This window comes from Triturus cristatus, chromosome 3_1 (genome assembly GCF_964204655.1).
Source record: "Triturus cristatus chromosome 3_1, aTriCri1.1, whole genome shotgun sequence".
NCBI lineage: Eukaryota > Metazoa > Chordata > Amphibia > Caudata > Salamandridae > Triturus > Triturus cristatus.
In genome coordinates, this window is record NC_140583.1 from 847,762,130 (window position 1) to 847,786,431 (window position 24,302).

At 42.3% G+C, this 24,302-nt stretch overlaps 1 protein-coding gene across 1 annotated transcript in view; it reads left to right on the forward strand.

The window, feature by feature from the left end:
- CHN1 (chimerin 1) overlaps nt 1-24,302 on the forward strand; it is a 365,572-nt gene that overhangs the window by 144,558 nt on the left and 196,712 nt on the right. Inside the window, exons 4-5 of the mRNA XM_085645250.1 lie at nt 3,267-3,298; nt 13,514-13,627. Coding sequence (XP_085501376.1) covers nt 3,267-3,298; nt 13,514-13,627 — 146 coding nt within the window. The remainder of the gene's footprint in view (nt 1-3,266; nt 3,299-13,513; nt 13,628-24,302) is intronic.

The window sequence follows — 24,302 nt, forward strand, 5'->3', positions numbered from 1 at the left end:
AAAATGCTTATAACGCTTTTTATTAGAACTTTGCAACATGCTGAACAACAGCCACACTACTCTACAACATAGCTTAAATACATTGTCAAAACCAATAGCTCTGACTAAACACTTATAAGATCCAAAAGGCGAGACCTATTGGTTATGCCAATGCTTGTTGCTAATTGCACCACCTGTCTAGGATCTCCAAGTGGCATTCTGGCACAAAGTGGATCTATGATGTATAGAGTTCTGGATCAGACCATTGTTGTCCAGTTAACTGCTTCTTTACAGTTCCAGGAAAAACGACCGCACCAAGTGGGTCTGATTCCGGGGTCTGAACAAAATCCTAACTAACCTTGACAAGGCCCGAAAGCCCCTGCAATCCCCTCCCAGGGCACCCACTCTGACCAGCTCCCATCATCCAAAGCGCCCTACCGGGCCCCTTAGTGACCCCCGTGACACGGATACAGAGACCCTCAAGAACGTACACTGAGAACCCGTCACAGAATACCATAGGGACCAAAGCCCTTGCGCCCAGGTTACAGAGGCTTATAAATACTGACACAGAGATCCTGATACTAAGACCCACAAGAACCAAAGCCGCAATGTCCCCTGAAGAAGCGGCCAATCCAGCCTCAACATACTTTCCCCACCTACAGACTCGCCAAGATCCAAGTGATCACAGGTTTCAGAAGAGACTACCCCCTCACGAAACCCCCTTGACCCCCGCTCTTCCTCACCACCTTACCTAGGGCCCCCCTGGAAAGAATCGCAGCAAAAAAGAGGCTTCCACCAATTGCATGCTCATTAACTGCACATCAGCCTCTATGCATGCAACTGAACTAGCAGAAACCATCCTCTCGCAGGACATAGACATTGCGTTCATCACGTAGACTTGGCTCAATGAGCTCTCCTCACCATGCTTAGATATGCTTGTGCCCCCAGATTTTAAGATTGTTAACAAAGACAGAACAGATCAACGAGGGGGAGGTGTAGCTATCATACACAAGGACAACATCTCCGTCATGGAAATGGACTTTTGCAAGTACAACACCTTTGAATGTCTTACCACCAATATCAAGACTAAGGATAATGGAGCAATACTCTGCCACCTTCTCTATCACCCACCATGCAACACCCCCGCATTCGGGCAACATTTGTCCAACCTGATTGCTCACTGCGCACTCGGGGACACTGACAACCTAATTCTTGGTGACCTAAACCTTTGTTGGAATGAAGCGAATAACCCGTTAATTCAAACGCTATCCAATCTTCTCCATGACAACAACTTATCCCAACACTGATCAGAGGAAATGCACAATAAAGGAGCAACCTTGGATGCCAGTATCGCTTAATAAGACGCAATTACGATCGACCACATACACCCTGTGGACTGGAGGGACCATCACATGATCTTATTCCACATTAACCAAAAAATGCTTTCCCAGCCATCCATGCAAGACACCCCCCAAATGGGCTAGAAACCTCACCCAGATGCCCCTTGTCGCCCTAGAAGAGAGGATAAGCTCGCTCCTCCCCAGCGCCAACGACCACCTCGCCACAACCAAACTTACCTCGCTCTAAAATTCAAATATGGTGGCCATTCGGTCTGGGGAAAAAGACAGGAATCCAGGAGGATTTGACCTCTTTGATAGATGCGAAGGATTCTAAGAAAATGGCAGGAGGAGAGGGGGTGAGAGAGACTTTTCAAAATGTTGTTTTTCATTCTTGAATGTCTCTTGCTTTTCTCCTTGACAAATGCTTTTTAAATGACAACAGTGGTTTTATCTGCGTGTCTTCTGCATTTCCATTGAACAGATGTTTTAAGGGCTACTGTTTAGAGATGTTTTGCAGTACAAGGGAAAGACTTTTTTATCATGGTCTGGAAGTAATAAAACAGCTGCTTAAACTTGAGTGCTGTTAGCAGTTTGCTTCAGAGTGACCTCAGGGCATAACATTTTAATGCAATGCCTATTTGCCAACGTGAAATTTAATTTTTTTTAATCGAGCTTCATGCATTTTAATTCGTGATTTTTAATTAATGTTATTTTCAAGTTGAGCCCTGGGCCACTCTCTTCTGGAAAATAGGACTGGTTAGTTTAATTTATATTGAGATAAATGGGGTTGGGGTTTCTGGGGGTTTGCAATCCAGAATAATCATGGAGCTTTTAAACGAGGATATGCATAATTTTTAAATTGTTGTTCGGCTGTTTTACCTTAGGAAATTCTGCTGTTTTAACACTAGGAGTTGGCTTGAGGAAATGGAATACTAGCAGGACATGTTTTTTGTATCGAACATCTATCGCTTAAAATCAGAGTTGCTTCCCATTTTCAGTCGCAAGGCTACCTCATTCATTTATATTTAGGAAACAGCGCCGGACTTATAGTGTGTCAATCATGGGTTATTACCTTTTCTTAGTTTCTAATCGATGGGTGATGTGCCTAATATAAAGTGAAAAAATGTATGGTAATGTCCTTCGATAAACCTAATAGATGAACTACATAACCGAGATAGAACTACAATAGAAAGGAAAGAACTACAATTATATAGGTCAAAAGAAAACCCTTCCCTCATTTTCCAGGGTGGTTTAGTGACCCATGGGATGCAAGTCTGTCCTGCAAAGCTGGAAGATAGATTGTTTTTAATTTAACAAAGTGCAGTCTTTGTTGATTGGAATAAAATAGTTTGGAAAATGCTGAACTGTGTGAATGATTCTCTTCACAGATTATTTCTCTATGTTTGGTGTGTGCGTTTTTTTGTTGTCAAGTAGGGTGCTGGGTGCCAGGTCTACTCTTGATTCTGAGAACTGTGGTTCGTATGGTAGCATTTTGCCCGCAACCCCTAAACAACTCTTTTTATTGGTACATCCCTATTAAGTTTTGTGGTCCATAATCATTTCATTTCAGTGTGTAACTTTTTTTTCTTGAGGAAGTTAGACTTAAAATGTGTTAAATCTCCAAATATTTCTACCACGTGACAAAGAAATTTCTTACACTATATTGACCAAACCACTACATTGCATGGTACACAGATGTGGATTAAAGAACACTAAATATATACTTTGTATACATGGACATGTATATTGTCAGCTTTGATATACTACCATGGTACTGTTGAGTTGTATGGCTAGAGAAGGCATTGCCAATAAACTTATTTCACGTTTATTTACCACTCATGTTCTCTAGTGGTTCTCTTTACCTTTGTTCCATTCCGTTGTTTTCATTTTTTTTTTATTTGGAACCTGTATTAATGTCTCATGTTAATTGTTATTTCTTTTTAATAGGTCGAAAACAGACCAAAATATTACGGAAGAGAGTAAGTACGAAGTTTCGTTATATCTTTTTAGGAAGAAAAAAACTGACTGTATTTACTTTCTTCACCCAGGAAAAAGGAGCCTAACAATTTAAATGTTCTCATGCATTTTAAAGAGCATTCATCGCCACCAATAGTGGCATTTAAAATGTAGATGATGCTCTAGGAGACATTGTCTTTTTTGGAGTATATCCTCATACCAGCTGTCTGTTCATGTAAGTTGGCAGTACATCTTAGCTAACTAAGCCAGCAATATAATGCTATGAGGATAAAATGTAAGAAGATTAGAATTTAAATAATACAATGATTTAGAGCTTGTATTTTCTTTAAAGCATCCGTCAGGATATTATTTTCTTTTGCTTTTAACAAAAAGGTAATAGTTTAAATCAAATGTGTTGCTCAATTTATCTGTATTACTGTTGAACAACATGGCTCTAAATCGCAAACATTTTGCACACCCACGTGTGGCTTTTGTGTGCCAGAAACGTCATTTACAAGGGCGAAATCCCATTTGTGAGTCATAGAATCAGAAATGCTGGGATTTTGCTCTTGCAAATGTAATTTGCTGACAGAGTTTGCCAGTATGGCATGTTACAGAAATCTACCATGGTAAATTTGTTCACAAGGAAGTTTCACCATACAGTGCAAACTTTGTTAGCAGTTTGTGGAGAACTTCACATGCACCAGTAAATTTCACCGTACTGGCAATTTTTCTTTGTTAGCACAATATGGTGACCTTCTACATGCTCTGTCTCTTACTGTTGGCAAGGGCGTAGAAAATGAAATGCAGCTTCAGGATGGGAATGACAAGGGAACTCCAGCAAAATTGATGGCATGCAGGATAAGGATTCTTTCTTTGTGGCGGTTACACCTAGATAATTGTGACTGTCCCTTTGTATGAAACGTTAATCGAACAAGGAGAATAGATACTACCAACAGATTTACAACATCTCCATCTTTTCTTCCTCTCTGTTCTCGCTGGAATACAGTTTCATGCCAGTGCAGTCTTACCTCATTGTTCTCCTTTTGTGGAGTCACCGAGCCATTGGACCCTGCTTGGCTTACTCTGGACAGTCAAGCTATGCCCAGTAATGCCTTATTTTCAGGAACACAAAACTCTGCTATAGCTGAACTGAGGTTTGACAGCAGCAGTTTGAAAAGATTATCATGGTGAGACCTGAATGGGCCCAGTTTCGCTTTTTTCCGGGTGTCTGAGTTCTGAGCTGTCAGCCCCTTAAGGTTAGTAAAGCCCCTAGGAATCCTGCATTATTCTGCAGGCCCGGTGCTCTGCTACTGTCATGTATGTGTGGAAGCCTTCTGCCTGCTATCTATAGAATCTGACTAGCTCACCTAAAGGAGTGCCTCCTTACCCTTTTCTAATCTCATTCAAGGCCTCTTAAGAGCTGCTCTTCAGTGCAGGTAAGCTTCCTGGAGTGGATATCCTACCTATTAGGCACAGTTCCTATAATCAGCCACCTCTTTGTTTCTTTGTGGACCTCACCCCCTAGTCTGGCACCATTTTGTGAGCATGAACTCATCAGGCACCCTTTTTGGCCAGGATGCCATAAGAATTGTCCCTGACTGCTACTTGAAGTTCTACATACCCTGCTGAACAGCTAAGAACAAAAGTACTGCACTACTGTTGAGTCTCCGCTACATCTTCCAAACAGTTGCCCACCTCCAAGTGCTGGCTGTTCATCAGCCCAAAATATAATCACTTCTCATTAATAGAGAGGCAATTATATGGATAATTTGAATCTCACAACAATCTTATTTGAAGCACAGTAAAAATCTTTTTTTTCAAATTTTATTCTCAAAAGAATCAGGCTAATTCTTTTTAGAATAAAATTTGAATAAAGTAGAAGACTTTTTTTTACATTATGACGCTTGATGACTGTTCGATTGACTCTATCTTAAATTAATTATTCTGTGATTTGAACCATTTCAATAAATAATTTTATATTTTTTGCTGTGCTTCAAGTAAAATTGTTGTGAGATTCAAATTACCCATATAATTGCCTCTTTATTAATGACAAGTGATACTTGAAGTTCCCCTGACCCTTTTGGGTTAAGCAGATGTGTCGAACTGGTTGGTGTGATCCAGAGAATTAGACCTTTGATGTCTATTGTGTGCTTTTTTTCCTTGGTTCCTATGCATTTTTATTAATCCTAAATTTGAAGCCTAAGTGGCTCCCTTTACCTCCAAAACCTCGTTTCTCCTGAGCTTGGAGCCATTCCCTGATTTTGGTAGTGCCATTGGGTCCCACTTTGTCTGATGCTAAAGTCCCCTGGATCCCTTAGCACTAAACTGAGTGTCAGCCCAGGTTTCCTTAAACAATTTCCCATTCAAATTTCCTAAACTGCAACAAATAATTGAATAGCTATATGTATTTAAATCTTCAGACAGCTAAAGTCCTGGGGAATACAAGAAAAATGGTCAGGAGAGTGACAGAGGTGTAGCAGAAAAGTATGTTGAGGGGTTAAGGTTGGGTTTGCACATCCGGTGCATCGGGGTGAGAAGAGCATCATCACAGGGGAACAATTGGGACAGTTGAAGGGGTAAATCCCATGAAAACCAGGACTGGAAAGGGCGTGGTGGAGGGGGGTTTGCAACAGGGGGTGCCGGGTGAAAATTAAGAAACAACAGCGGAAGGTTGGTGCAGAGAGTACAAAACAGTGGGAGTTAGCTGGAAGGCAGACCTTGGAAGACTATCTTACAGTTAGGAGGTGCAAAGAGCAATGCCAGTGGGGATGGAAATAGAGGTCTGAGATGATGATGAATGGTGTAGGGTGTACTGAGCGAGAGACTACCTGGTAAGTGAGCAATCAAAGAGGAAGCCCTTTGTGCACAGGGCTGTCTAGGATTAACCCTTGAAGCACCCTTTTTTTTTTAAATGTACAGCTCATGCAATATCAGTTTGCCTGAAATAAATCCTTTGAGAAACTAGAAGCAATTTTACTATGTTTCAAGACCCCATTTCCATTCTTACCTGACTTGACTATAAGCAGTTTTCTCCTTCTCACTTAACTTTTGTTTTATGTTCTAGTCACATTATAGTACTATCACGAGCCCTTAGTTTTTCAGCAACCCTGCTGCTCAGCTGGAACTGCAACAGCCTCAAAAGCATTATCAATGCATGCTCATCTGTGCCTTTCTGTGAGCAGAAAGGAAGCAGTGGGCAAGATGTACTCTACCTAATTTTCAGTCTATCTGGTATGAGAGACTAAAATTGCTTGCAGTATGATCTGCTCTGTTAGCATAGCACCCTCAAAAGTCTTCCTGATAGAAATTGAAAAACTAAATATTTTTCATAATGAGTCTCCCCTCCAAATGTATGAACGGTCTATTTGTCAATACTTCTTTTATGACCAGATATTCATTTGATAAAATCTCCTTTCGAGATTAAAAAATAGATTTCCTTTGGTCATTGAATCTTGACTGGTAGAATACCATGATCCTGTCCTTGACTGCATCATCATTTGGAATGATAGTATTTCCAAATGTTTTAGAGGTGCCATTGAAGCCGAAGCAAACTATAGTAGACAGCTTTTTTGTGTACACACTACATCCACCTTTGATGCAATGATTGTGTTGTTTTGTGTATCTCTTTCGACTTCTGTGGTGGTTGCTTTTGTTTATAAATTTCTAGGAAGATTTCATTGTTAACCGTGATCAAGCCGACGTAATCTGCTGATTTACAAAAATGAAGTATCTAGTGGTTGCAAGTGATTTTAATACTAAGGTCAACCAAGGTGATGTCTTGATGAGTCATGAAAACATCATATTGTTAATAGGTCCACTGTTGGAAAAGTATCCTCTCTGAACTGTCACCCCAAAACGTTTTGTCTTCCTCCTCCTCTTTGTGCTGGATTATCTTTGTTGGCTTTAGAACTCTGAGCACTTTACCACTGCTAACTAGTGCTAAAGTACATATGCTCTTTCCCCCAAACATGGTATAATTGGTTACACCTGTTTGGCATATTTAATTTACTTGTAAGTCCCTTGTAAGGTGGTATACCATATACCCAGGGCCTCTAAAATAAATGTTACTAGTGGACACGCAGGTGGACAGCAGGCAAGACCAGTGGTGCTGCTGTACAGATTGTAAATCGGAAACAAATGTAGCCATGATTGGGCCAAGAGGACTACAATTGAAGGAGGGTAGAAAAAAAACCATCCCCACATCGATTGAACGCTAGCTTGGGTTTGAGATGTTATGGTATATAACTAATGGATACCGTTTTGGACACGCCATATGTGTCTTTCTTTTAATACATTTAAGGATCCCCTTTGGTCTGTTTTAGCCCTTAAGAAGACCATGATGTATAGTCAATAACAGGTGAACACCGGGTTGAAATGTTGACGACATTACGTTATGTCCTTGTCAACTATCCTTGGACTATGTAAAGAAGATATAAGGACATACTGAACAAAAACATTTTTGAGACATATTGATTATAAGTGGTTCCAAGGTCGTTTCATGTTTGCGTATGTGATCACTGGGAGATTTTTGATTTTTACAATGTATTTGTTAATGTGATGTATTGTTCTTTGTTTTCTGGTCAACACTTGAAAAGAGAAATATGCAGAGAGATGGATATACATGTTTTGATATATGAAAAATAATATATTTAAAACCTTAATTAATGGTTGGGTAGTGTCAGTGGTTTTTAGATATAATTTTCTTGAAAGATTTGTGTTATTTGAGTCAGGAGAAGTTGCACACTTGTTGGAGGGATCATTTATAGGCCCTTCGAGAATTTAATATCTAAAAAAAAAAAATATTTACAATTCCCCTTGAGGAGATTTCGGTCACCCGACAGAACTGTTAGTAGCTTATAACTAGTGGGCCTGCAGCACTGATTGTGCCACCCACATAAGTAGCCTTTTCAAACTGGTCTCAGGCCTGCCACTACAGTGCCTGTATCTGCAGTTTACTGCCACTTCGTCTTGGCATTTAAAACCCTTTGCCAAGCCTCATGCTCCACTTTTATTACACATAATTCACCTCTATGGTATGCCCCTAGGTAGCCCATAGGGCAGGGTTCTGTGCAAGTGAAAGGTAGGACATGGACTTATGTTTTGCATGTCTTTGTAGTGACAAACACCCAAGTTCGTTTTTCACTATCGTGAGGCTGACTCCTCTCATAGATTAACATTGGGAATACACTTTTAAGCTGCAATTCCTGATTAGAAAGGAGTAGTTGTGTCCTGTTTTTATATCTTTGGAATGGTAATGATGGAAAATGACAAATGAATTTATCATTACTATTTTAGAAAGGCCACTTTTAGAAAGTGAACATTTATCTGCTCTCCCTGCTCTGTGTGCCTGCAGCCTGGCTCCAAAACACGTCTGGGGTGGGGGACAGTTTCAGTTTGTGCATTCCCTCTAGACAGCCAGGAACACAGGAAGGTTAGGTGTGTCTGAGCACTCATCTGCATTCTGATGCTTCTTCCTGGGCAGGAAGGGAGGTAGGCGCTCAATATGTAGTTTCATGTCTACCCTCTACTGATAGTCTGGAGCCTGTGAAGAAAGGACCTCTGTGTACTTCAAAAAACCCTTCTTTGAAGTAACCCCCACTTCAAAGGCACAACTGGGTAATAAGTACTGGGTCTCTGACCCACCCAACCAGTACACTACTGGATCTGTGAAGAACACTGTCAGGAAGAAGGACTGCTATGCTGCTACAAGGGCTAGCACTATGCTGGACTGCTGTACGGAAAGAACTGCTTTTCTGCTCTGAGATGCTGCCTGCTGCTTGCCACCCTCTGCCCTGCTTAGGAAAAAACTGGGCCCATCTCACTTGAAAACAGAGTGACTCCAAGGGTCTGCTGGCTTTCCCCCTGTTCTGAAGTTTCCGGGATATCAAAGACTTTCTCCAACAGCACCTGGACTCTGCAATTTGTGTGTCCTGCCCTGCCAAGTGGTGCAATCCATTCCTGGGCCCTTAAAAGTGAGCTTTTCTGTGCTGACCGAGCAGAATCCACGCATCGACAACTTTGCGCCGATCGGAACCAATGCATCTCGTTTGAGCCGACGCAGATGCTGTGCCACATTGCTTCTACGGACTGCGCTGCTCGACAACGATGCATCGCAAATGGGTTTGTCAACAAAGTCTCTCTAACTGCGCTAATCTAAACCCATGCATTGCCTACAGCAAAATGGTCGACGACGCATCGCATCCTCTGCTCCTCGCATCGAATCTTTGACGTCGACGATCCCTCCATCTAAGCTACTATTTCAGCAACACTTGTGTGAGTCCTGTAGCCGACCTGTGCTCTAGTGAGGTCGGCCTGAACCTTGGATTTATCCTGGTCTGGTACGACCAGATATCCCATGTTGGCACTCTAAGACACTAAGCACTATATTTTGAAATCTTTAAAAATTCATAACTCCAGTTCTACTTATTGAATTTGTGATCTTGTGGTCTTGATTTACTCATACAATTATTGTCTATCTGTCTAACCTTGTGTGCTGTTTTCATTGTGTTACTGTGTGTGTGTGTTGCACAAATACTTTACGTATTGCCTCTTTAGATAAGCCTGACTGCTCTGTGCCAAGCTACCAGTGGGTGAGCACAATTTATATTATAGTGTGTTTCTACCTTACCCTGACTAGAGTGGTGGTCCCTACTTGGATAAGGTGTATACCTCTGCCAACTATAGCCCCCATTTCTAACATCCACACATAAGAAAGGACATGCTTACAACCCACTTGGTCGTGTCGGTCTTTAATGTGGCCAGACCAGGCAGCTTTCACTTCATTTTGAATAAAAGCACATCAGTAAGGCCCCAGAATTACAGCTGCCACCTCTCTCAGTCCTAGCGGAATCAGTTCATTTATTCAGCCTGTCAAGTGGGCAGATTTCCCAGGGCTAAGTTTCCAGATGGGTATCAACTAATGATCCCTTGCAATTTTAGATTCTTTGAACTCCAAGATCAGGTTCATCAACCACTGAGCAGACTAAATCTTTTAAATGCCTCTAGACCTTCAGTAGTCGGTTAATCCCTGAACGTCTTGTTGGAAAACAAATATGTTGATCTGAGAGTATCTGGTGTTATCACTTCCACCTAAAGGCCTTCAAAATGCACAGCTGCCAAATGTAATTGTATAACATATTGATTCCAGTGGACTTGTGCCTTACTTATCTATCTAATACTTCAGAATATGTTTACAATGTTTTGAGAGCTATGTACCCCACTGGATTCTAAAGGTTTTTTAATTACAAAGTCCTAGTAATAACATCAGTCTGGCAGTTTTCTATAGACTTGCTCAGTAGATGCATTATGACACTACACTGCCAACCATATCTGAACCTTTCATGTTGAATCAAACAACCATTCTACATAATCTACCTCCATCAATTCCGTTGATTGTTCATTGAAGAAGGTAGCTTTATCACATGCACCATCTAGAAAAGGTTCTGTCACCCAAAACGTTGCTTCCCAGAATGCTACCTCAAACATATAGCCTACATAATATTCCAATCATTCAGACACTCTCCAGTATCTCACTTGTTTCCATTTTATTTCCAGATAAATCCAATGTCCGCATATCTACAAGGCAAGGCATACTCTGAGTTACCTTACCGTATCCTCCTACATCTCTAATAAACTTGTGTGAAAATCAGTGACATCTCTGTTACGATACTAATTATCAGAGGGTAGATCTCTACTTCATCATTGTTCGGACATTTTTAGAATTGGCTGAGGCACAGAACGTATCATTAAATGTTTTAGTTGAGATGCATCGATCAGCTGATTTCGGTGGTCTCTGATCTAACTTTGCTAGATTGTTTTGATGGTATATAACATATGTGGTCATGGCCTCCTAAAAGTCCTAAGAAGGAGCAAGAGAGGCCATCCCTTTTTAGGCGTCACATTTAAGGTGCAGATTGCCTCCTTACTCGTCAGATCCTTGGTCTCTTAACTCAAGCCCTCTTATTCGGTGATAGCAGTTAAATCATGTTTAATACGAATGATTCCAGTCTTACTGCTCAGTCATATCTTCACTCTCAGTTGAAAATGTTTGATCAATTTGTGTGTTAGAGAAGAAACGAAATGATCATTGTAGGCCCAAAGTAATGCCAGACAGGTGAAGAGTTCCCTAGGAAATAGAGTGCATGATCTGCAAAGTTTTAGTTGAAGGAAAACCTGTGTTTGCAAGCCTAAAGGAATTTATGGTAAGCACATACTCCGTGTTCTCAGCAAATTGAAAACACGATTGAAGAATAGGAGCAGGAGATAGAGGGGTACACAGAATCTGATAAGAAATCTTGGGAGCAGAGCAATAAAACACTCACACACACATGCATTTGATAGAAACAAATAAATTGTTTGCTAAGCATGGTTACAATTACAATAAAGAATGTGTTGAGGAAAAGGTCAGCAATTTAAAGACACAGGTGGTGATATGTTTTGTAACAAATATGTAATTGTTGAGTAGCCTATTATTTGACCTTTTCTGAGAGACAGTATTTGTGTGACTACTTAAAGGCCTGCCTATGAGCAGCCATTTGAGACCAGCTGTTTACCCATGTGGAGATAGCTATTCTCCCTGCTGCAACATTAAACCCGCTTTTTCCTTGCCAAGAGGAGTCTTGTTTTTTTTCTTTATCTCAGTTTCCCTGCAACAGGTGCATGACCATGTCTCATAGTTAAATGTTAACTAAGCTGAGGTTTTGCTTGTTATTGATGAAAAAAGAATAGTGGTAACAACTGAAGTTTTATCGATGCAGATGTCAGTTCAGCGCTGCATTCGTTTTATCCCTGCTGTATAAGACTATATAGATAGAAATTACCTCATGGTGCCCATGCAAGCTTTTGTTGCCACCTCCATCATCATTTCTATTTTGGGATATTATAATGACCTATTTGTGCTACTTATAGAATATTGCATGTCAAAATTGTAACAGTTGTAAAATTTTCTCCCTGCTTAATACTAAAACTTTTTGCTAAAAAGCACATTTCGTCAGCCCTTAGAAAATTCTATTGGCTTTCTGTTGAGAGCAATGTTATTTTTTAATTCCTTTGTATTTTTCACACCGGCTAATGACTAAATTGGACACTTTCTCAAAATCCATTTTCTCATTACTGACCTTTGAGGTCATGTTGTATTGGTAATGACAGATTTTAATACTTAGAACAAGTAGAGTTTCACTGAGCTTTTTCCCTAAATGACAGTTAAATTAAGGAATAAGGCCCTGGAGGAAGTGTGCCAAATTGAGACTCCTTAGCGTTGGAAATAACTAAGAACCTTTTTTTCCATGAGATTATAACTCTTGAAAACAACTGTTACCCACCTTCTCCTCACATTTTCAAGTAGGTACTACTGGCAGATGTGCACTTTATACTTTTCAGCCTTTTTGGAAGACAAGTCAAGCCTATATACTAGGCAGGATCTCAGAGTATCTCCCTTAGAGAGCGCTGTATTCAAGGAACTATCTTAAACCATTATACAAAGTATCAAAAAGATTACATTTGGCAAACTGTCCATGAGCTGCCATAGTGCACTCATCTAAAGAACAGTTTCTCTGAAGTGTAAGAAACCTCCTGTTTTGACATCTTTATTTGAAATATCAAGGAAGTCCTGTCCAGAAACTAAAGTGACTGCTAAATAACCTCCTCCCTTACTCTACAAGAGAAATTATTCTCCCTTCTTCTGTTTCTTTGCCATGGTACTTTGTGTTTTGCCACTTGATCACTATGACTATATATTTTTAAGCTTTCACTGACTCAAACTACAATGAATGTGTTGTGGCTTTACTTTTCTGTTCACCTCTTACTTAATCTGCCTCCTCTGTTCCTTTTATCCTCCATGATCCTACCTTTGAAACCTCTCATCTTATGTCTGTTGCACAATGAGACCTCTTTTTCATGAACTGCATATACCACCATATAAAAGTTTGAATGGGTTTGACTGTTCTTGCTCTGGTGTTATCACACTGCATGCAAATCTGGTACTGTTTAATTTTCCTCCCTTCTCTTCAATACCTTTATCTTAATGTGTTGAATAATACCAAAGCATAGTCAAAAAGGTGAGTTATACATATATAGGAGTTTATATTTTGGTAATTTCTAAATTCACTTTTTATTAGGATGGTATTCTATGTGTCTATGTTTACACTTATGTTCCTAAAACAAATTTTTCATAAATTAGAGGTGCACTGCTTCCCAAGGATTACCAGTTTAACTCTCTGTTAACACTTTTTGCCTAGATTTTATGGAATGATTTCAAGAGAGGAAACAGACCAATTATTAAGTGTGGCAGAAGGAAGTTACATCATTCGTGAAAGCCAGCGTCAACCAGGAACCTACACGTTGGCCTTAAGGTTGGTACTACCGTATTTTACAGCACACTTGCCTATGGCATAATAAGTTAATGAATATATTGTGTATGAATCTCTATAAAATATAATTGCATTAGCTAGCATGCCATTTTGTTTGCTTGTAGCATTCAACATTCCCAATTTTCACTCTGGCGCTTCAGTATTTCTCAAGTTATTGCTCTAACCATCTCTTAAAAGATTTTACAATTTGACAGTGTTTCTGTATACTGTTAAGAGTCAAAGTAAATCTTAGGCAGATTTGCATAGAAAGGCAAAGTTCATTTTTACGCACCAGGCCCCATTCTATAAGTAATATCACATTGTAATCATTTGTGGAAACAGGCTCCATATTCAGCATAAATTAGCACATTATAATTGGTGGCATGTCCATTTATAATACTTCCTGACAATAAATTCCAATCTGCATCCAATTACCTGGATACTAGTGGAGGGCTATACTTTAGAAATTGTACTAGTTCATCCATCCAAAGATCCTACTAGTATAGCTCTAGCTAACAGTGTCCTATTCTACATTCTAAAGCAATCAACCATAAAGTATCTATCAGATAGTCACAAAGCCAGTAGTTATAACAAACATCATTGGGAACACAACCTACATATCACTGCATCCTGTTTTTATAACCCTTATCTGTAAGGAACATGTGTGCAGTAAAGAACTAAAGAGTTTTAAGGTAACTCAAAGACTATAAAAATGGAAAGGCTAACTATGATTTGAGTAAGAGACCTTCATGTAGGAGATTTGGGGCATTTAATTGATGCGAGTAGCAGTGGCCCATAAATGCCTTGCCCAAAATACATTTAAAGTAATTATTGGGTTTTTGGTAAAACTTCAACACCTGCTATGTATGAAAATAAAGTGCTAGTAAGTAACTGAAAGCAACTTGCCTCTTTCTAAAGCCAATATCATCCTCAACAAGAAACATCTAAAGGAATGTAAGTCCACATTTATTTATTTGTGCTCAACTCTGTATTGAAAAGTACTAAACAATATCCAAGCTCTGCAACCAAAGCCCCAGCAGTACTTAAATAAAAATACAATGATCATCATTTATTTCTTAATTTCATTTTTAAAGCACCCATGCAGACAAATCAATTTAGAGGCTCTGCTTCTGGCTAATAACTACCTGAGAGTGTGCTCTTTTTGCCATTCAAAATCAGACCCTTGACAATGTTGTTTCTGTTCAAGGAGTTCTCTGTTGTGGCCCTTTGAATTTGTTACTGATGTTCAGTTATTCATATTTAAAAATCGTTGAAAATCTCAAGACATTTCATCCAGTAAGCCAGTCTCACCCAGAATACATATTTTGGTGATGTAAAGAAGCACTTGACATAATGGAACCTCACACTGCCTACTCAAAGATTCATCATTGAAGCAAACTTTGTAGCTTGTCTGACATTCGGAGTTGTATTCATGCAGACATGTCAGACATAAAAACTACGAGTGTACATGATAGAAAATCGTACATAATCACACTCACCTCCATCACCATGCCGCCAACGGTTCTGAACTCCCACTTAAAACATATGGCTTTTTGTTTCTTGTGAAACTCATGGATACAGATGCCAAGTTTCCTTAATTGGTGGAGTCTGTAAATCGAGAGAAAATGGGGAAGTGTGTCCTAACCACCAAAGATGGCGGATGCTCTTTAAGGAGCTTTCACACCATCCCAAGCATCGGCCCTCAACCTGCTGCTGTTTGCCTCACCTGAGACGGTGCGATACCCCCGCAGGACTCCGTGGGGCCCTATTGCTGCATTTCAGCTGCTGGCCACAGCACAAGATCTCCTAATCCTGCGTGGATGCGTCCCAGCAATGGGCCTAAAGATGGTGGCCGCTGCCTGGAAGAGTTGGTCAGGTGTGTCCATGATGTGCTTTGAAGGGTGCCGCCCGCTCTGCTCCAGATCTAATTTAATTCTGTCCTTTTGTTCAGTGTTTTTTTTTTTTTTTTGTGGTACCTCACCGGATGCAGCTGATGGAGGGGGGGAGGGTACCCTGACTGGGCTTAGCGGGCCTGTGCTGAGATTGCAGGAATGACTGGAACTGTGGCTTTTGTGAGGCAGCGTCGGGGACCATGCTGGAGTGCTCACATCCCTGTCTGCTTTCCAGAGGGGCTGTAGGGCACCCACAGTGCTCTGGGCTGGACCTCTGGTGGCTCTCGTGTTTGAGGACTAGGCGTGTCCCACAGGAGAAGAGCCTCGGCTAGTGATTTGCCTGGTCCAGTTGGTTTCTCCCCCCAGGGGTGCTTGCCCTTTGGATGGCGGTTGATGCTTGACGGTGCTGATGCCATCCTTGAGGACCCCACTGGACTGCCCGCTGGATGAATCCGGATCCTTGGTGCATTTTCTGGAGCTTGGGGACGGGGGGCAGCTCCATTTGTACTGTACGACTACCAACTTCTCCTTCTCCCCTGGGGCCTTGAAACGCTCTGCTGTGGGGGTGATTGGCTGCTCGTGCTGCCCACGACGACGTTCAGTGAAAGGGGGTGAGGGATACTGTACTAGTGACACCCTCTCCCCCGGTGGCTCAGCTTCTGCGACTGCCCCCTCGCCATGGGTAAGGATCTGCCGCCCTCCGCTCAGGCCCAGACGAAGATCAACAGAAACACCACTTTTGCATCTAGGACCTTTGGTTTGTTGTGAAGCCCCTTTCACGATGCCTTTGGGTACTGCTGGTATTGTCTCTATCCTCCAAGCCAATTTAGGCTACCAGCACGGCCCTCAAGACTAGGGCTAGCATGGTAGGTGTGGGCATGTCTCTGTTGCGCCAAGACCTGCACAATGTAGTACACAGTGTCTTCAGAGAAGAGTGTCATGTTTTGGAGCTCGAAAATACTGTGCAGGAGCTCAGTTCCACTATCTACTGCCTTTCTGCATCTACCAAAGTCTTGGAGTAGTGCACAGAGGATACTACAGATTGTGCACAGAGGAACATCCTCTGCTTCGTTAGCTTCCCAGACTGTGTGAAGGGTCCTTCTCCTGATTGATTTTGGAAGACTGGATACAATCTTGTCTCCTACAAGGCACTGTGTCTCCTTGCTTTGTCTTAGAAAGGACCCACAGGTCCCTGGTGCAGCGACCCATGCCGCGGTCTCTCCCTATGCCTCCTCATAGCGAGAATCCCAAAGATGCCATTCTCTGAGGGGCGCGATCGCATGGAGCTATACCCTTCCAGGCCGGCTGCCATCTCATTTTTCTGAACTAAACCCGTATGATACAGCACCGCCCCCAACTAGGGATCCGACACATCCTGCGTGCATGGGTCGGCTATAGGCATGCCCCATGGCGCTTGCGGAGGGGGGCAGTAACAGGTGGCCAGAGGTCCTCCAAGGGAGAGAGCACCAATCAAGAAGACTTGGGCAGAGTGGCGTACCAGACCCTGCAGTCTTCCAGGCTCAGATCCAGAGTTGACACAACCTGTGGACATGGACAGGGACTAATTTCCAGTAGTCGGGCCTTGGAGTCAAAAACCTTCTAACTTTGCAGTATTTGACGGATGCCTATTTGCAGTCTCATACTTTCTTAGCCAGCAGCACAAAATCTCCTACCTATGGTTTGGTTCAGGGAAGCACGGGTGACCGCCTCATGCCCTATCTTTCTATTGTTTGTTTTTAAGTGGGAGTTTGGGCGACAGATGCTTCTGGGGTTGAAGTATAGGGTTGGGGGGCTGTTGGTCGTGATCTGGGGTTTTGCTTCAATGGTTTTGCATTGTTGTTTGTCATTCTTTGTTCTTATTTCCTGCACAATACACACTCCTAGCTTTACTATTGTGATGCGGACTTGGCACTATTGGTCGCCTTCGCGACCTCTCCTTGATTCACTTTAGCCTTTTAATTGTCTTACACTAGCTTCAACGCAACCCCAATGGCATCGTTTAAGAATTTGACTTTAAATGTTAATGGTATTTACCACCATATTAAACAGACCCCAGTCCTCCCCTTTGCTAACTGCCATTCCCCTGCTGTGCTGCTCCTACAGGAGATTCATTTTCTTGGAACTCGCAGTCCGACCCTTGCCTTGTTTGGCTGTGACAGAGTAAATCATGCTGGTCACACAAGGGGTTCCCGGGGTGTGGCCATGCTTTTACATAAGTCCTTCCCTCTTTCAGTTACTTTCTCAGTTTTATATGTAGAGGGGATGTCTGTGCACATGAAGGGTCTGCTGTAAGGTAGACATTACAGTTTCTTGTGGGTGTATGATCCTCCCCATCGCCTCCGGGTGTCCTTAACCTGCATCCGTGGCATTGTGCTAGACCTTCCCCCGGGTCTAACCATCATTGGCAGTGATTTTAATGATGTGATAAATCCCATCCTTGACACAACAGGACTTAGGGCAACAAACCCTCTGCTGCACTGGGTGACCTCCCTGGGCCTCTGTGATGCTTGGAGGACATGGACTGAATACACACACCTATCTGCAGCTCATGGCAGCCTATCCAGAATTGACTAATTCTTCATCCTGGCCAAGGAGCTCCCCAATATTCATTCTGCATACATCCTGCCCCGGGGCATCTCGGTCCATGCCCAGTGTTGATGCATTATGTCTGACCTGCAGCGAGCCTTAAGACTATCTGGTATCTTAATGGTTGGTGCATGTTGATGAACAGTGTACCAACCACCTCTCCCACGAATTGAATACCTATTTTGATCTTAACACGGACTCTGTGACCTCCAGGAGTACCATATGGCTGGCTATGGCTTACCTCCTCAGCTGGCATTGCTTCAGAGTTTGCCTAGCTGGGAGGACCATAGCCCACTGATCGGGGACCTATCGCTGGCCACCCACACATAGTAGACGGAACCGCCCGTGAACATACTATGTCTGTGGAAGAGATGGCGGATGCTATCAGTGGCCTCCAATCACGCTCGGATGACTTCCCAATTGATTATTTTAAGAAATTTCTTCCACTCCTGTCCTCCCACTTTCTCAACTACTACTTGGAAGTTGTGGGAAAGGGCCACTTCCCCACAGACCTTGACCTTGCCACAATTGTCATCCTCCAGAAACAAGGCATATCCCCTGATGTATTTTCATCATACCGTCCCATCTCATCAATGTAGAAATTAAAATCTTTGCCAACGGGCTCTTGCCATTGATACCCTCCTTTATTCGCCCAGACCAGTGCATATTCATGCCTCACCAAGGCACTAGACATTGCACCGGTCAGATACGCATCGCTTTGGAGCACCAACAGAAATTCAGCAATCCAGCTGTACTTTTGCTTATGGATTTTGAGAAAGCATTAGATTCTTTGGATGGGGCTCTCCTATTGGCAAGACTATTTGTAACTTAACCGTTCCATATTTCGGGGTTACCATTGCTTTTCGCCGTTGTTGTGTTGGACCCGTCAGCGCTTTGCTAAATGGGCCGCCCTCCCTCTTATCGTCCCAAGAAGAGTGGCGCTTTTAAAATGATTGCACGCCCATGTTTGCTTTACCCCCTGCCTTGTCCCCCAATTCTGGTTCAAAGGTATATCGGAGCGATACGCTCCATTCTGTGGGCATACAAGTCTTCGCAAATAGCACTCTCGAATTTGTGTCCAGTCGCCCTATGACGATGGCATGGAGGTGTCTGACGTTCTGCTATACTATTGGGCCGCACAGCTTCTTACAGTCAAGGACTGGCTGTTATTCTGATGACCCTGCATTCCATCTGGATATCTCCCTTCTGGGCCGACAGCATATCCTGCAATATGGCACCCCTCTTTCTTGCTCTTTGTCGAAACCACGAGGACCACTCTCCTCTGTTGGCAAAAGGCCCTCCACCAGTTTTGGTGGGACTATCAGTTGATGCAGGCACTTCCCTTGTGGTTGGTCCGTTTGATGCCCCAGGACTCCACCCTACAGGGATTCACTCACATGGACCTCATTGGCATCTCCCACCTTGGGGACGTCTCGAGGGGTTCCCATATGAAGTAATGCCGGGATCTCCAGGAGGAATTCAGCCTCCATAAGACCCAATTCTATAGTTATTTGCATCTCCACCACGCACTGGCAGGATATCCTTGCTGCTGAAACACCAGGAAGCCCAAATTCTCTCATCACCACTGGGCTGGGGTGGCATCTCGCAAATATACTTCTCCTTGTTTGTGAACTCCCTCAAAACCTTTTGATATCGACGGGCCAAGTGGCAACACTGAATTGGTGACTTCGATAATAATGACTGGCGGGATGCCAGGATGGCATTCGGGGAACTGGTCATCCCCTCTTGTTTACGCCCCATTAACTCCAATTCCTCCACATTGCATACTATACCCCAAGACCGCTTTGGAGGATGGGTGCTGTCTCTGCCCTTGCCTTCCCTTGGTGTGTAGCCGAGGATGGTTGCTTCTTCGGTAAGGTGTGGGCCAGTACAATCATTGATAAATGTTGGCATTCCATATTTACGACACTATCCGAGATGCAAGGGGAACCCGTTGATTTTTCCACTTTGTGGCCTTGTTGAGCATTCGCTCACTGCTGCTTGATGAGTGGCTTCCATCATAGACTGGTGCGCTAAGGCTGAAGAGCCTATTTATTCAGCCCAGGGGCTGCTCACGGAAGCATGAGAATATCTGGGGGAGGTGGTGGGAATACGTCCTTGATGGCGTTTGACATGCAAGCCTCCAATACTTTTACTGAACACCTACATGCCCAAGCCTTTGACATCTTGGGAATGTATTAGTGAGACTCTTGTATTACATTGTTCATTAAAGTGGAATGAATTATTAGAATACATTACTACCTCTGGCTCCAAATCATTATTCCTTTTCCTACTTATTAATTTTGATTTCCCTCTTACAAAAGTTGAAGCTATCATTTGAGTAGTTAGTGATACTTAACAAAAGTCAGAAACAAACAAATAGATAAATATTGTTGTTTTATATACTGACGCTGTTGGTGTCCTGCTTCTTCATCGGATCTCATTCAGGTCCCTGAAAAATAGGATGGGTTCGACCCCTGATAATCGGAGAGGTGACAGAGCCCGAGTAGGTGCTACAGAAGACATAACACCTTTGATGAATATGTGACTACAGGGGCTTGTCCCCCACTCCTCCCATGAAGCATATTATCCTGACAAACCACGGCGAGAACGTCATTGGGAAGGGCCAGAAAGCTCTTTGCTTGCTATTTCTTTTATATGTTGTGCATTTGTCCTGACCAAATAGTGTTAGGTTAACTCACATCTCTAAATTGTTTTTCCGGGGCATGTAGCTCATCCAGTCCCAATGAAAGCCTGGGGCTCTATGGCCATTATACTTTAGGGCTGAAACATGTCGACTTTATGGTGTCGGATCATTATCTCCATAGGCACCTTCTTCCCTTATTTATCATACCAGGAGCACCACGAATAAAGGGATAACTAGGTGTTCCGAGGTATTTCTATTTTCAGACCCCAGCAGGAGAATATACAAAGTGCTCCCTGGGATCTGGTCGAATCCATCCTGCTTTTTAGTGACCAGGATAAGAGCTGATGAAGAAGCATGACACCAATAAGGTGTGTGAGGGTATAATAAACAAATAAGAAAATGCTTGGATTTGTTGGGGTCAAGACTTATACCTTGTACAGAAGGATACTATTTGGTGGGACATGAAGATGGGAGGATGTATCCTACTTTTTCCTCTCATCCCCTTCTTAACATTGGATTGACCCCCTGTTACCGCCTTGCTACTATCTGTTGATGTTTTCTATACCGAACCAGTTCTTAGTGGTGTGGAACACATTGTACTGGATTTGATATGTGGCCCAAGTCACATGGTCCTTCTCTTTTATGACTCACAGATCTTATTTGTTCAGGATTTGACAAACTTTGCTCTTTGCAGCTTGGGTGAAAATAGTATCCTGTGGATAAGTACACTGGGTGTCTCTTTTCTAGGAATTACAGATGGTTAATTTTAAAGACATTATTCAATAAGTATTTTCCAGCACACTTGAGATGTTGATGTTTTGTATGCAACTTTATTTGGTATATATTGCTGAAGAAGGGTTCAATCCTGAAAGCCTGGTGTGGGCTTCAGCTGTCATCTGCTCCTCTTACCACCACTTATTACACTTAGTATTTCTACAACATGCTTCTAGATTCGAGGCTGCAAATGCTTGCTAAATTTCCCATGTCTATATGTCACACTGTGTGATACTGACTGCTTTTGCAGACTCCCACTTATCGAGTAATCCATTTGGCACCATGAAAAAGGTAGACTTATCCACAAAGTTTCAATCAAGTCAACGATATACAAAATTGTCAACTAGAGGAGAAATTGGTCTAAGGTGAGCTGTACATTCCTTCTGCACTGCTTTTAACTATCCTTTCTAAGAGGGATTTAGAAGAGTCATGGTAGATAGTATGCCACGACTTGAAGCTTTAAGAAGGGGCTTATTTTGACAAACTGATTTTGGGGAAGTTTTTGATCTGGTAGTCCATCCTTTTATTTTCACAGAGATAGGGTATGCTGTTTGTCTCTACCAACTTGTTGCATTAGCACCAAACACATTAACTATGTAGAAGGCTAAAAAGCACTATCAAAGTAGTAAAGCACCCCAATGGAGGGGAAAGATATCTCTTGAATGGTGGGTTTGTTTGCAGATGTCAATCATAAAGCACACAAGAAAACATGTTCAGGATTCAAAGGGCACTACAATCCTTCAAAAACCCACAAGAAATTGTGATGCACCAAATCCTTAAATTGTACCTCTTTAATCGGCAGTGTTAACACATTGTCAGGAAGAAGAAAATACTGCAACTGACGGCAGAAAAAACGTTGACCATCTTAGGGAGGCAAACAGAAAATTCCTACTTCTTAAAACTAAAAAAAGAACAACAAAAACTTTGTGACCCAATATTTCTGAAAAACATAGTTAACCAAAATAATAGGGTGAAAGTATTTTTTACTGAGGAGCAAGCGATTGTACTCCAAACAATGGCCCCACAGGACCACATAATGAACAAACCACAACCATGCATATCGTCCAGAAACTCTGCATACACATAAGCCATACATATCCTTGGGCAGAAACAGGCACACTTAAACACACCCAGGAGCTGACAGTTCCATAGTGCTTCTACCGACACCAAGGTAATGGCGGTGGCTTGGACAGGCAAATAAATAACCAACTGGTACCAGCAACTCTTTTCCAACAACTCTTCCCCAACACTGCCAAAGACCTGGGTGATAGCGGCAGAGGAAAACAAGGTAGGAGCGAGGAGTAGGAATCCTGACATTTATTTGTGCAAGCTTGCACGCAAAATACAACCTCAAAAGACTGTTGGCAACAGATGGCTCATTCTTTCCGCTTTGCATTGTCCGGTATCTAGTAGTGTGTAAGGGTTGTTGTGCCTCCGTATTCACCACTCGTGTCATTGGATTCTGACCGAATATGGGAGGTTCTACTTTCCTTCGTACAGAGAGTAGGGAATAGATGTCGAGGCTCAAAACGTGCCTCTCTTTCCAGTCTCGACTGTATCCCTGATAGTTCTTGGTACTGAAGTCATACTGGCCTCTGACACGCTTATGCTGTCTTCATCTGGTATTATGCGCATCGTCTTATTTGAAATGCTGCCTGATCTTTTAGTTTCATGTCCCTTATGAGGTGACCTTATGCCAGCTAATTTTTTAGAGGGCGTGGATGTTCATTTTTTATGCATTGTCCTTTCCTAACCTCATATTGCTCTGTGTTGAAGCTTTGAAGATTAACGCAAGGTTTTTAGTCCTGTCCACTTATAGTGCCCTCGAAGATTTTTTTACCCACTTTTTGCAGCTGCTCAAACCAACCTTCACACTGCTGAACATTTGTTGCAGATCCTCCAGCACGCCCACTTCAACCTAGAAGAGGGATTCTGTGAATGATGAGGGTCCACAAGAATCTTAGTGACTACACCCTTTCTGTATCGGAGTGCAAAGATGGAGAAACTAGAAAATATTTTCAGAGTGGCACATTTGTGGGTCTTAGGATGCCCACAGCCTGATGAGGACACTGGGTTTGAGGAGTAGTTACGTTTTTGGATGGACAGTTATATCCTCCAGACCAGTCTGAGTCTCTGGTTAAAGATGGAGCTTACAGTCCCCCCCTCCCTCCCCCCCCCCCCCTCCAATCAGCATAGGAAAATAAGTGACTGAACTGAAGGATAAACGCATACTTTCTTTCGCGGATGTGAGTGTAGGGATGAAGATTGAAAGGAGGATTATGCTGCAAGTGTGAATTTGGGCATTTTCACCGTGCTGTAAATTCTGCCAGTGAAAGGCTTGGACAATAGTATGTGCACAGATGGCTGCTACCTGAGCATTTCTGATTAATAAAAATAGGTAAGTTAACAAAAGCATTCGCATCCCATTTTTAGATCAGGCATGGACACAGCTTTTGGGGGGAAAAACTTTTTATTTTAACTAATTTTGCTCCTTCGAGAAGGATCACAATACAAACAAGCATTAGTAAATGCACTATCTTTCGCCTGTGTGATAAATAATATGCTGTTTTTTGTTGTAAGGTGTAGCTTGCTGAGTAGTTGAACACTATAAGTTACACAAAGTCTGTTAAAGTGTTATGGCTTGTTTATGTACAAAAAGGAATATATTGTGCTGTGACTAGTGGTATGGTGCGGGTAAGTAATAGCAAAATTCTGAAAAATGAAATGAAAGAGGGAAATAATAGAATAAATTGATGTAATAGCAATATTATGTGTTAAG